The following is a 14,247-nucleotide window of genomic DNA, read 5'->3' as shown; positions in this document are numbered from 1 at the left end:
GGGACACTTAAAACACATTCCTTTTGATTTCTGCTGTTTTTTTAAAGGGCTGGTGGTTGTGTTGGTGCACTTACCTTGTTATCACTCAGTCCCTGCTTCCCACCAGCCTTCTTTTTTTTTCCCCCTGATTAAACCTTTGCTATCTATGAAATAAGTAATGATATTTAATTGAGAAGCCTTTCTCTGGAGTGCTCTGGGAAGCATTTCTGGAAACGAGCTCTCTAGGACTCGCCGTTTCCCGGAACTCTATCTGATGTAATTTTGGGCAAGTCAGTGGAGTCGCGGTGGTGAGATACATGGGGTGACAGAGAGGAGGGACGGGACTCCAGCAACGGCCTTTGTTCGCTGTCTTGGAGCAGTTGGGTCATCCCTGTGCAGGCAGCAAGTCATAAAGGAAATCTCAATTAAAAAAAAAAACACTGCATTTCACCTTCTGTAGCCAACGATGGGTAATTACGTTGCTTGTATTCCTATTAGCTTCCCTGCTCAGTGTCCTGACATACACAGAAATCACAGCACCATCACTTCTATCTTGATGACTCAAGAGCTTTACACTTTTTGTTCTTTTCCCAATAAATTGCATGGAGAAAAAACCTGTTGCCACTTGGTTTTTTAGACTTTGTCCAGAAATGCCCTATTCCCAAATTGGACGAGACATACCTGCTGATTAGAAGTCTTACCAATTAATCAGACACGGCAGGGCTGCCCAGAGAGTCTTTAGCTGGTATAAATTCTGGAAGTCTTTTAAATTCAGCTTATTTGTGCTGATTTGCCCCAAATTTGGCTCCCACCCAAGGCTATTCAATGGGTGTTTGAAGACGCATGGAGAAGTCATCCCAGTCTCTGCATTTTTACAGCATCTCTACCACGGAGGTGTGACAACAAAACACATTTTATTCCGCTTCAAAATCTGCTGCAATAGGGTCATTAGAGGGAAAAAAACAACTCAGGAATGTGCTTGGTTGCTTTTTTCGGCATCAGTTTAGAAATCTTACAGATTTCAAAACACATCAAAGGGAGATATTTTATTGTACATTTGAGCAGATTAAAAAAAAAAAAAAAAAGAACCCAACAAATTAGTAACATAAATCAACCACAAAGGACTAAAGTGTTTTGTGATTAAACTGATGAAAGCACAAGCAGAACAAAGAAATGAGCCTTATAGAGGCACGTTGGACCCGTATCTGTGTTATAAAAGGGGAAATCCAGAGGGAAGGTCTTTCCCACCTGGAGCAATTATTGCGATTCAGAACTGGAAGAGCTTTCTCTCCCCCTGGAATTCTCACGCGATAGGAAGCCATTTCCCAATCAAATATGAGGAGCACAAAAAAAAAAAACCAACCCAAAAATGCCTAGGCCCAATCTCTAATGAAGGAAAACCACAAGAAAGATTCAACAAGAAAAGAACAATCGAGCAGCCATAAATATTCATTGAGAGGGGTTTAAGTATCTCATAAAGGTCATGGTGTTCCTGTTGAAAACAGACGATCCTCTCGCTTTTTATGCAAGAGAAGAGTAAGTCAGTGAAATGACACAGAATTGGGGTTGGTTTCTCACCTCCAAACTCTCCCCAACCCCATCACCATTTCAGAATCTGATAAGTCAATTTAGGACGTGCTTCACTGTAAACCTGTGACGAGCCCCTCTCAACGTCAGCACCTCAGGAACCAGCCGAGGCGTTCCGTCAGAAATTCCGCAGTGCATCACAAAGCTGCACAAATCAAATCAAATAAATCAATCAAACCAAATGTGGGCTTGGGCACCGGTGCTTTTGCATAACAAAAGGACAAGCTTATCTCCTGCCACCTGAACGTGCTCCCCAGGAGGACCTGACCTTCCATGGGCAATTCCTTCCTTCTACGGCTCAGAGAGTCCCTCCTGCCCAAGAAAATGGCTTCAACTGCAAGGGATAAGGGTTCCTGTAGATTTATAGGGAAGTTGTTCTTCCCTAATAACAGCTGCAATATTCTTTTTTCCCTTTTTAGAAAAGGCTTTCCCAGGCAGTGTGATGCCATCCCATTCGGGGGCTCGGGTTCCCATCCGTCCCGCGCTCATTTCCCCTGCCTGATTCTGTAGAAGGAAGGACATCGACAGGAGAAAGATCAAAACCCGACCCTTTGCTTTGTTGCCAGCCTCAGCTTTACAGGCGCTGATCACGGCATGGAGATACGCCATGCGCCTGCACCAGGGACTGGGTGAAGCTGCAGAGCGTGTGATGTTGTGTGCTCTCATTAAGACTTCAAAGGTGCCCAAGAAATTTGGCGCCCAAAGGGTGGGACTAATTTCACCTCACTTTAAGCAGCCAGAAGTGGGGCGCCTGGTCTCCTTGTCTGGTTGTCTAGACTGCCTCCGGTAGTCAAGGAGAAGCGAGGTGAGTCCCTCCAGAGCTGGATTCCTCCCACCTTGCCCGAGCTGCCTATTTTCGGATGCGGTGAGTCACCGTCTGGAGATGCCTATCTCTTTCCATCAGCCATAGAGGAAGCCTCAAAGGCGAAATTAGAATCCATGGGTAGCTTGATGGCTGAAGCAGAGAGGAAGGTGCACCCAGGCCCAGCGTTTGATGAATTTTATGAGGAACATCCTTTGAAAATCCCAGCCTCAACTTCTAACGTAGAGCAGATGTAGGGTAATGAGAGGAAAAAATACATTACCAGGTTGAATTCCCTTGGACAACATTGGCTTTAGGATACAAGGGAGCAAGGCTGGACTCATCAAATCAATTCTTTAACATCTCATGAACGGCGCAGACCAGAGTCGACACAGTCCAATAAACCATGGGTATAAAAATACATGTTACGACCCAAAATTACACCTATCAAATGGTGTCAGTGCAGGGAGGTTATTGCCATTGTCCTACATGAACGCAATGAGTTTTCTATGGCTGCGGATAATTACAGAGATGGAGCACAGCTCTTTGAGACTATCGCATAAAATGTAGTTTGAGAGCTAGTTCAGATTCATCTCCGGAGGCAACAAACGAATTAGGGAACTTCACATGTTCTCCTAATGAATTCCATTTTCAGCAGCACATTGAGGGAGAAGAATGCTGACAAAGGGAGAGATTGCAAGTTGTAAAAATGACTCATCAAACCCCTCATCAAAATATTTTCCTTTTTTGCTTCCTCAGTCCTTCCCTTCCTTTTTTTTTTTTTTTTTTTTTGAGTCAAAAAGATGCTACCTCTGTTTCAGAGTATTCTCCCATTTCCCGTGGCCACACTCACAATAAATAATTCTCAATTCTTGAGGATTTATGTGCCAACAGGTGAAGCACTCGTTGTGCCTTGGAAAGACCTGAAAGACATTAAATGAACATTCTACATAGATGCCTTCTCCCTGGGATTCAGGAGAAACAACAGGGATTTGGCCAACACAGAAATTTCACCCAATACCAACTAATTTATGCCCAAAATCTCTTACCTCTCAGGAAGGCAGTGGCTCTGGTGAGGCGTTTTGGAACTGTGGCTGCTGCAGCAGAGCTGGTTCACAGACATTTAATTGCTGATTCTGCCATGTCCCAGGTGTCTCCCACACCTCTGACGCGTATTATGGGGTGCAGAAAGGCAGCGGTGGCAACACCAGCCTTCAGCCTGGCTTCTGGGATGCTGTTTTCCTCGTATAGAGCTCGTAACAATTGCCTTTTGTACTCGTCTTTGAGTTCAAATACGCATTTCGCTTCTGATAAGTCTTTGTTTAGAACTTAAAGGGAAGTTACAAGCTTTAGCTTGAAGTCTCTAATATTTTTTTCAGCTGGTACTGCCAACTGTGCTGGCAACCCAGTATGAACTGTGGGCCTAAAATACTATAAGCAAAGGTGTAATCTGAAAGTCATGCTGTAAATAGGTTGAATTATCCCATTCGTACAGGGCAAAAGTATCAGTTTACGCAACTAATTTATACCACCAGCCCCTCAAACTCACAATTACACCTTCAATTAATGGCCTCGTGAATCCTGGTGCTGCAGTCACGTCCTATGGTTTCGGTTTGCGTGTCTTCTTTTTAAGAACTTAACACTAGAAGGTTTAATGCTTTATGGAGGTTTAGCGTTGTTTTCATGATTTGCACTGCCTGATCCTAACTCTTGGAAAATGTTTTGGGAGGGGGTTAATGAGGATGAGGGAACCGAGCTACTGGGTGTCTGCAGATACCATCGTGTTGCATGTAGAAGATGCAGACTCCTCCAAGAGCTGCTCCTCTTCAGTTAGGAATGGCTGAGGGCATTTAGTTGTTGGTGCTATAATGTCTATTTTTCTCCCAAACAATTTACTCTCAAAGAGCTGAAAGAGCCCTATTGTTTTGACTTTCCAAATGTCGGTTTGGAGAAGGCCCCGAGATGGTTGGCAGATAGGTTGACTGTCTCACCTCCTCGGGCTGGTGATTAGGGGAGAGAGAGAGAGAGAGAGATTCATCTTGCCAATGTGAGCCAAAACCATCCCTGGTGTCCAGTCTAATCTACTCATTAAGACTTCCTCTGTTGATGGAGAAAGACCAGCGCCTGCGGAGGGTGAATCACCCCAGCTCCCCTAAGCACGGACCCAGGGGCTGTTTCTCTTGGAGGTGCCTCTCCATCGAGTGTCAAGGACGTGTCTGGCAGAGCCACCTGACTTTCAGCCGTCGCTTCGTGAATGAGGTGGATCTCACCAGGCTGAAATGTGCTACTGTTCCTTTTTTGTTCCCTGTAGAGACTACCCGAAGGTGAATCAAAAAGGTCTCTGACACCCAGAAGCTCCAATACAGTGAGGGCCAAAGATTTAACTGTGTCCAAAGGATGTCAGGTTAGGAATTTGCAGCATTATTCAAGTGAAAATGTCACTGACCGCACAGAGCATTAACTGAGTAAGAAAACTGAAATTTGCCTCAGTTCCTGGGTGCAACCTGCTCTGTTTTGGTGGTGTTTCATGCAGTAAGAGAAGGTCAGTGTGCAATGCTGCATGGGGATATTTTTTGAGAGCATTTTGAGTCCTTGCACATGAATCCAGACCCATAACTTGGTGAATTTTCTGGTGTTTCAAGCACAGAAATGATCCAACCATCATGACATGGCTTCCACAGTGGTTTTTCCATTGTTTGCTTTCTTTTTTTCTTTTCTTTTCTTTTTTTGTTTTTTTTTTTGGTTTTTTTTGGTTACTTTTCCGCACCCAAAACAAGCCTGGTGAGAGAAAAAAAGGAGAGATTGTGAAATTACCCCCGCAAAGTGCAAGTCTGCAAAACATGCCATCACACACAAAAACCTATGAGACACAAAACCCCAAACGACACACTGCAAACAAATCACAAAGAGTTTCTTCAAAAATGTTTCCTAAACTATAATTAGCGTAAGTTAGGGGAGCACTTCAAACCGTAATATATTCTAAGCCAACTTGCACACAGAGCACTTTTAGATTCCTTTTTATTTCCTCAGTAGTTAGTATTTGCCAGGCTGTTTTGCATTTTGAGGAGCATTTATTGCTGCCAGGCAAACCAAACCCTTAAGCGCTTTAAATTAAGGTCCTGATCCTATCAAGGCCAGCTTCCCAAATGTATATAAGGGGTAGCATCCCTGTGGCACTTCAGCGGGATCTCTGCTCCTCTCCTGCGGAAGAGCTTCCCCCTAAAACTCCCACATCCCACCTTCCAATCAGCCGCGATGAGCAGGCAGGCGCCCACGGTGAGGTCCGTCCTGGGACGAAGAGGCTTCAGTTCAGCTTCAGAGATTTGTGGGCGAAGCTACGCTGCCTCCGCCTGCCCGCCTGGCCGATGCGGAGCCGGTGCCTACAGCAGCAGGAGCGTCTGCAATTTGGGTGGAAACAGGCGGATTTCCTACGTCAATGGGGTCTGCGGTAACGGATGTTTTGGGGAGTTTGGCTTCGGCGGTGTAGGCTACGGTAGCGTTGGAGGAAGGGTTGGCCTTTGTGGTCCTCGGGGATATAGCATCGTGAGGGGTTACCCGGATCGCAAGGCGGATGGCATCCAAGGGATCTGCATCGACGAGCGGCTGCTGAAGCCCCTCTGTGTTGGGGTGGACCCGCTGGAACATGAGATACGCTGCCAGGAGAAGGAACAGATCAAGACCCTCAACACCCAGTTTGCCTGCTTCATCGACAAGGTGAGTGCAAACCTTGTGGCGTTCTTGCACTTCTTTCAGAAAAAATGAAACACAACTGAACCCCTCCCAAACCCCAGTCCATGAATCCCTGAGCTGGGTCTATGCAACGGTCCAGGTCCCCACAGAGCCAGATTGGTCCAGACTGGGGTCTTCGTTACTGGGGAAGGACCACATACCGCTCCTAGTATTTGCCGGTGTTTGTATCGTGGCCACCATAGCTCTGGACTTTCTTGCAGGTGTCTCCACCTTGGACAGCTTCAGGTCAAGGCTGAATTTCTCCTTGCAGCCTTGTTCTAGCTGAGTTAGAAGTTACAGCCCCGACGGGCTCATCTTTCTGCCCTGTATTAGACCATTTTCCCCCCATTTGTCTTTAAATATAGTGACTGTTCCAAAAACATTCCTGAAGGCAAAAGAAGTTAGTCTTGATTCAGGGTAAGTCTGAGCTGTCACCTTGGGATCCCTTTGGAGAAAAAAAGAGACAAACAGGTTCCACCCTCTGGGGACTCAATCTCGTCCTAAAACACATCAGCGGCACCATCCAGAGGAGGTTTATTTCTATTCATTGGTGAGAAAGGCAGATTTAAATGTGTGACTTTCAGATTTCCAAATAATTTAGACCCACAACTTTTAGATTTCCAAATAATTTAGACCCTTGTCTTTCAGATTTCCAAACAATTTAGACCCATGACTTTTAGATTTCTAGATAAGGGCAGATAATTTTATGATCATCATGGCATATCGCCTGTCCCTTCCCGAAAATCCTATTCTTAGGTGAGAGCAGACAGTTAAGCCAGGTGTCAACTCACCGCGTTCATCTCTCTTTATTGGAAGAATTGTTATTTTTTGGCCTGCAGGTCCGATTCCTGGAGCAGCAGAACAAAGTGCTGGAGACCAAGTGGGGCCTCCTGCAGCAGTACGTCCTCCCAAAGAAAGGGAAGAACCTTGAACTCTACTTTGAGAACTACATCTGTGACCTGCGGAAGCGCCTGGACTGCTTGCTCTGCGAGAAGCAGAAGCTGGGCAGTGAGGAATGTGCCACCAGCCAACTGGTGGAGGAGTTCAAGTGCAAGTAAGGACCTTCAGGTCTCCTCTAGCTGTTGGCTTGCCACTTCTCCTCCGGTTCAGCTCAGGCAACGTCTCTCCCAGACATGGGGCACATCCCCTTTGGGGATGTCACATTCTTCTGTCTCCCTTGCAAACTCTTTGCATTGTTAATGCTGCCGCTCATGAAGAAGCTTCTGATCTTGGGACGGGCTAATGCCTGGTCTCCAGACGCTGATCTTACAGTGCCCGATGGCAGTCTCTGGGCCAAGGAAGGGTGTCATTTATACCTGATGGTTAATGACTCTCTGTTTGGTGGCATTGCTTGCCTCAGCCTTTTTTTTTTTTTTTCCTTCTCCTTTTTCAACAGATATGAAGAGGAAATCAACAGGCGTACAACTGTGGAAAATGAGTTTGTGGCCCTCAAAAAGGTGAGCAGCTCAAAATGCACAAATCATTATACCTATAATAGGTTTATTTATTCAGCTTGGCTGAAATCGTGCATTATTAGCAAATGCCTGACAAAAAGTGATATAATGAGCAGGAGGGAGGCCTGTAAAGAGGCATAGGGTCAGAAAAAAAGAGACAAATGCAAGTAGAAAGTAAAAATAGTGTATCCTCAAAGCTTACATCACCAGCACTACAGCAACAGTTTTCTTACCCCAATCACATTCTGGAAATGTAATGAGAGGGTGTATTTGTGGAAGGGAGACAGAGTGGGAGAGGTCACCTGGTGTCTAAGACGCTGGTTATTTTCACATCCTTTATTCTTGGACATCAGAAAAGCAGAAATCATTTGAACAATATTACAAAACTACGCTTGAATACTCATTAGTCAATTCTGAGTTTGCAGCTAGGTCCTAAGTAATAAATAAACTAATCCCTGTAAGTCAGGTTGGCATGGTTTTATTTTCCTTCAGGAGACACCAGGGCATCTTGACTCACCCTCTCACACCTTTTCTGCTCTGGAGATCTTGTTGAAACATGTTTCTGTTTTATTGGCTCCGTCTTGTGAGAGTTTCTCCAGTGTTTTCAGCGGGATGGGGCTGGAGCGTGTCTCCTCTCTTTCAGGATGCAGACTGCATCTTTTTGAACAAGGAAGAGCTGGAGGTGAAGGTGGATCTGTTAAGAAGGCAGTTGGAGTTGTTGAAATGCGTGTTTGAGGAGGTGAGTGTCTCTGGTCCATCCCAGGAGTCTGGGAGTGCTGTCTCATCCTTCAGGTGCTTGAAATCCCTCTTGGACATCTCTCGTCCCAAGCCCTGAACACTTGAAAGCAGGGAACTACAAGGTTGATAGAATATTAGCATGATTATGCTGGAAATAGGGTGGTTCCCCCTTTCTTAATGCAGCTCCAGGTATGAATTGGCCGTGTCCTAACTCTACCCCTGAGAAAAGAGATGCGTCTGGCTTGTTACTCCGGATTGCAGTTGCCTGATTAGAGCTAAAGAAACTCCCAGCTTAACCCTGTCATTAACATCAGCAAAGCAGCTGAAGATGACAGGATACCAAGGGTTAAGTCACTCCAATTCCTTGCCCTTGATGTGGACAGAATTGCTGCAGGTCAGCATGTAGGTCAGCAGCCGACATGCGGCAACTCATCCAGCAGGGAGGATTTTCTGCTGAGCCAACCCCAGGGACATTTCTTGACTTGTTAGAGCCATCAGCTGAGCCGTGCTGGCTCTTTGTCCCGGCCTTACAAAGCCCAAGAATTGCTGAGAGCTGACTCAGCCATTCCCCAACCTGCAGGAACGAGCTCAGGTAGATCGCCAGCTATGCGACACCTCCGTCATCGTGAAAATGGACAACAACCGAGACCTGGACATGGAAAGCATCATCAAGAACGTTGAGTGCTGGTACCAAGAAATAGCTCAGAAGAGCAAAGAAGAAGTCGATGCTTTCTACCAAACCAGGGTGAGTAAGAAGCCACCTGGGGGGTCTGCCTGGCACCTTAGCAGGCTGCAGGTCAAAAAATGACGATTCTCTTCTGTCTTGGTTCCAGTTTCAGGAGCTTCAGGACAAGAGGGGCAAGTACTGCGATGACCTGCAAAGCAACAAATGCGAGATCTCAGAGCTAACCCGGATGATACAGAAGCTGCAGTGTGAACTGGAGAACGTGAAGAAGCAGGTAGGAGAGGCCCAGAGGCGATGTTTCCAGAAAGGGCAATGTCTTGAAGGACAGCTCAGATATGGGAGAAGATGACGCATTGGCTTTTAGCAGACTTAAACCTCCTCTAGGCTGTAGTTGGAAAGTGTATAGTTGAGAAGTGGATAGAGAGAAGGGAAGCTGGTGGTTTTTTCCTTTGTTTGCAATTGGAAGAGCGGATTAACCCCAAACCAGAATGCCCAGGAATTAGGAAACAAAGCCTTGAAGACACCTGCACTGTTCTCCTCCCTTCTGACAGGTCTCCTGCCTGCAAACCTCCATTTGTGATGTCGAGCAGCGTGGGGATTGTGCCCTGAAAGATGCCCGGGAGAAGCACGTTGAGCTGCAGAACGCTCTCCAGAAGGCCAAGGATGAGCTGGCTTGCATGCTGAGGGACTACCAGGAGCTGCTGAACGTCAAGCTGGCCCTGGATATCGAGATTGCAACGTATAAGACTCTACTGGAGGGTGAAGAGAGCAGGTGGGTGACAAAGACCACCTCCCTTTTCTCCTGTCTTTCAGAGGCCAGAACCATTCCAGCTCCCAAGTGAATTTTGCTGCTCCAGGCTCCTCCCAGGTTCACAGAAACTGAGGCTGGAGAGATGGCTGGAGGCCACACAGGCCACCCTTGTGCCAGTAAAAACAGTTCCTGTCCTGGGGATAGTCGGACGTGTCACAACATGAGATTAAGTGGGCTGGGTGTACAGCTGGAAGTTATGAGTAACGTCAGGTTTCTAGATGTGCCTGCCACTGGTTAATAGGATAACGTGCGTTTCTCTTCTCTCCCCAAACAGGATATGTGTGGGGAACCCCGTGAGCGTGTGTAAGTAACCTGAAGATTTACAGCCATGAGGGTTTTTCATTTTAGGAAAGGCAGTTTATGGAGTATCTCTCTACCCCAGCTCCCTCTGCCTCCCTTTTCCACTTCAGCCCAGGCTGATGTTGAATGTTTAGTCCCAAAAATCTCAAATACCTCTGAATTTAAAAAAAAATCAGCTTTTGGATGGAGGGGGGAGGGTCAAATTCATGACCCTTTACTCTTGGAGGCAACATCAAGCCATTCTGGTGAATCCACCAGGCAATGTCCCCACGTGCACTAACCCTGGGGAAGAATTTGCCACCAGCCAGATAAGCAACATGGGAACTGGGAGGATCTGTGAGGGGATGTGCCGGGACACGGGGGAGGAGTTGGAAGGAGCAGGGACTCCGATACGTTGGACAAATCTGGAGGAAATCAGGTTGGGTCAGTTCTGTCATGCGCGAAACAACTTGCCTGCTAAGAGTCTTCCAGTTTTCCCTCTCTCAATAATTAATCCTGTGGGCTGTCTTGCAGCTGTGGTCAGCAGCGGCTACAACATCCCCGACGACTGCGGGATGCTGGCAGCAAACGGGGCTGCCTGTGGCTATGGCTCCCTGGGGAGACGGTCCGGACGACACAGCTCCCAGAACGGAGGATTCAGCTCCCGGAGTGCCGGGATCCACCCCAAGAGGGTCATTAGCTCAGTGGCCAAGCAGTGTGTCCCAGAGGTGTATTGCCAAGCCGGAGGGGTCAACTGTAAAAATGGGGGGTTCAGCTCCCGGAGTGGGGGGTACCCAGCCCGCACCGTCATCAGCACAGGAAGCGGGGGCTTGAATGCTAGGATGGGGGCTTGCCAAGCCGGCGGCGTGGTCAGCTTTGGAAACCAAGGCTGTGTCATCAGGCAGCTGGGGGGCTCCCCTGTCGTGGTTGCCAACAGCCCTGAAGTGGTGGGGTGCAACAACGGCGTGGTGGGGAACTTCGGGGTTGTCAGAGACCCCTGCGTTGTCCCGTAGGGCCACCAACAGCAGAGAGCAAGGCTTAGGTGCGCGGGTCCCTCCACCAAGATGACGCAGGATAGTTTCTCTGCCCACTAGCAGTGACATTTGTCACCCAGCCCATTCCCACATATATTAGCATCTGATAGAGACCCCACCAAGTGATGTTTTGAGAGTCCCCAACCCTAAAGAGACACCCAACAAGCTTCTCCAGCAGGTGCTCACCACAGTGTTACTCCCCTGAGTTTGTATTTTCTAGATTATCGCAGCTTCAAGGGTTTTCTGGTTGCGCTGCCTTCTCTCTCCCTGGCTTTTCCCATAATGAGCAGATCCATTAACCATGTTCTTCCTCACAAGACACCTCTTTTTTCCCCTCAGCTCCTCCCAAAGCATTTCAGAAAAGAGAGTGATGATTTAACTTTCCCAGGAGGCACCGCAAAGAGCACACTTGCCCCAATCCTTTTTTTCTTTTGCCTTTTTTTTTTTTTTTTTGGTCAAAGAAGAAAATCTGAGCTGCAAATTGGAGCTTAAATTTTAAACGAGGCAATTTCAGCTTCCAAGGCACCTGCTCGTTACACCGCAGCCATAGGCTTTCTGTGGAATTTGCTTACAGATGAACACGTAGTACTTCCACTTGCTTCTGCATGTTAGGGGTGGCTAGTTCAAAGCGCGCTGATTTTTAGAAGAGCTCACACACACACCCCCCACCATTCCCATCCCCACACCCCAAAATGCTGAGGGAAGATATTGGTGCGTAAATCTGAGTCGACACATTGTGCTCACACGAATGGAGCTTCCTTCATCGACTGCTCCCGCTTCCCAGCTTTTCACTGCGCCTTCAATAAACTGCATTGAAAGTACGTGGTTCGTCTCTGAATTTTCTCCATCGATGTTATTTAAAGAAATTACAAAATGGGTGAAAAAGTGCTCTTTCACAGACTGGGGGGGGGGGGGAAGAAAGGACAAAGGACCAAACAGAATTTCTGATTCTCTTTGGGCAGTTTGGAGTATGGTGGGACTCAGACGCCAGGGGACTCCAATGGTGTTTATTCTGCTTTATTTATCTCACATCATTGGTATTTTATAGCCCAAGTACCAACCGATGTCAAAGATTGCCCGAACCCCCCCAAATAGTTCTGAGCACTGTAAGATGTCCTCTACGACAAGTTTGCCCACCTGTAGCTTCACTCACTGCTGCAACCTCAGAAGAACCTTTGTTTGATCCTTCCATCTCACAGCAGTTGAATGTAGATACCAACGTTGACCTCCTGGGCTCAACGGGCTTGTGAGCGGGGCTGTGCTCTGCTGGAGTCATATCATATTCATATATTGTATTCAGACATAAAAACCTTCGCTTCAGTGGCATTAGGGCTGACAAAGCGTGACATTTACCCTCTATGACTTAAAAGGCAATGGGATAAGTTATGAGGTCTCTTGGCCATAGAGGGGCAGAATGGACTTTGTCTCAGTTTTGAAGTCTCCCAGGTGGAGCTGGGGGCTTGTTTCATGGAAAAAACCCAATATTTCCATGGGGTGATGCATCGGACCAAACACAGGCACCCAATTTAGCCCAAAATGCATCAAGCTCTAGACTCTACTGGCTCCATCAATTACATCTCTCCTGGCTCAGGGGCATTAGTTCATAAGGAGACATCCCCATGTGAGACGCCGGCATGCACTCAGAGGAATACACCCTGCCCATCATCCCCTGCCTTTGTAGACACTATTATCACAGTGAAGTCCTCCCTGTCTCCAGCGCACGAAGAATTACAGGTCACACGGCCCTCTCATCTCCCCGCTCTCACAGGGCGAAATTCTAATTGCAACCTTAAAAAAAAAAAAAGTGAATATTAAAGACTGACGCAAGGAAGAAGAAGATAAGCACCTTTGGGAAGCGCATGGGATGTTATTTCCATGCTAAGAGTAGAAACTGTCTCATCTACCTCTGACCATCTGCGTGTCAGGCTCCAGTTAGGCGAGGGAGAGAGTCCTCAACCAGAGTCCCTCTCTCAAAGGAGGAAACCCAGTTTATCTGCCTTTTAAGTGGCTCCAATTAGATGCGACAGAGCCCACCTCGGAGGGTAATTTTGCATCTGAGCTTAATGCATTTACCACTTGCAAATGGAATTTGGGAAGAAAGCAAGCCCAGTGCTTAGTGTCCCTGCTGGGTCATTAGACAGCTCCAATTAATTGCCCACACATCACCAACTCCCCAGACATCACTCTGGGCCACAGCCACGCGGCGTGCACAGGACGACTGTCCAGGAACCACGGTGGCTCCAAGTGTGGGTCTTCCTTGTGGCCACGAGGAGGCATGGCCATGTCTTCACAATCCACAGCCAGAACGACTCGGCTTGGCTTCGTTTCAGAGGCCACTTTTTGTTGGGTTTTGCTGCTCCTAAAAAAGACAGTTGCTTGAGAAAGAGGAGGTGGAGAAAGCCACAGCGTTGGGACCTGGGGTTAGTCCTCACCATCTGCTGCTGGTTGACTCAACCAGTTGGTTTTGCCCTTCCTCGCTCTCCCTTCGTGGCCTGGCCAAACAGGAACTGGCTTTGCATGACATTCCCACCCTCGAAGGGCTGAAAGCCCAGCAAGCCCCGGGTTTTCCAGAGCTTTCCCCTCCCGACCATTAAAGTTGGGACACCAAGGTGTCCCCAGATAAGAGAGGACACCAGCCTGGGCTGTCGCCTACAGAGCCTCATTGTCTTGCTTCAGGGGTGAACTGCAGACAGGAGGCAGAAGAACCCTCCTACCATTACCAAGGGTGACTTCTCCCATCCCAACCGAGGAAGCAGGAGGTGACTGCCTAATGGGCAGTGGGAGAATAATTATCTTTTAGTGGACTGAATAATAGAGAGAAGAAAGGAAGGTGGTATTACCTCTTCCAAAAGAAGGGCAGCTCCTTTCCTCCTCATGTTTGAGCCAACATCCAAATATTCTTAGCTGTAATTTTAGCAAACCAAAGGGGAAAATGAAGGCTGCGTTTATTTTTTTCTCCATGGATACAGCTGAACAGGCTCTTCAGATTTTGTCACAGTAGTAAAAGGAAAAGGTTCATCTCAAATGATTTTCAAACTATTCATTAGCGCTTGTATTACAAGCTCAGGAACTTTTCCTGGTAAGTGATTGTTATTTTTCCTTCTCACTTTTTTTTTTTAATAAAAAATCTTGAGGATTGTTTTGAGTAA

At 47.2% G+C, this 14,247-nt stretch overlaps 1 protein-coding gene across 1 annotated transcript; it reads left to right on the top strand.

Moving 5' to 3' along the window:
• The first annotated feature begins 5,623 nt into the window (after window positions 1–5,623).
• LOC141476246 (keratin, type II cytoskeletal 4-like) lies at window positions 5,624–11,077 on the top strand. The gene is made up of 9 exons (XM_074164881.1): window positions 5,624–6,082; window positions 6,937–7,151; window positions 7,494–7,554; window positions 8,195–8,290; window positions 8,870–9,034; window positions 9,123–9,248; window positions 9,526–9,746; window positions 10,060–10,088; window positions 10,599–11,077. Exons 1-9 carry the CDS (start codon window positions 5,624–5,626, stop codon window positions 11,075–11,077), a joined length of 1,851 nt encoding a protein of 616 aa, XP_074020982.1.
• Window positions 11,078–14,247: the final 3,170 nt, after the last annotated feature.

This window comes from Numenius arquata, chromosome 29 (genome assembly GCF_964106895.1).
Source record: "Numenius arquata chromosome 29, bNumArq3.hap1.1, whole genome shotgun sequence".
Classification (NCBI taxonomy): domain Eukaryota; kingdom Metazoa; phylum Chordata; class Aves; order Charadriiformes; family Scolopacidae; genus Numenius; species Numenius arquata.
Note: the sequence above shows the minus strand (reverse complement) of the source record. Positions and strands in the feature narration are given on the sequence as shown.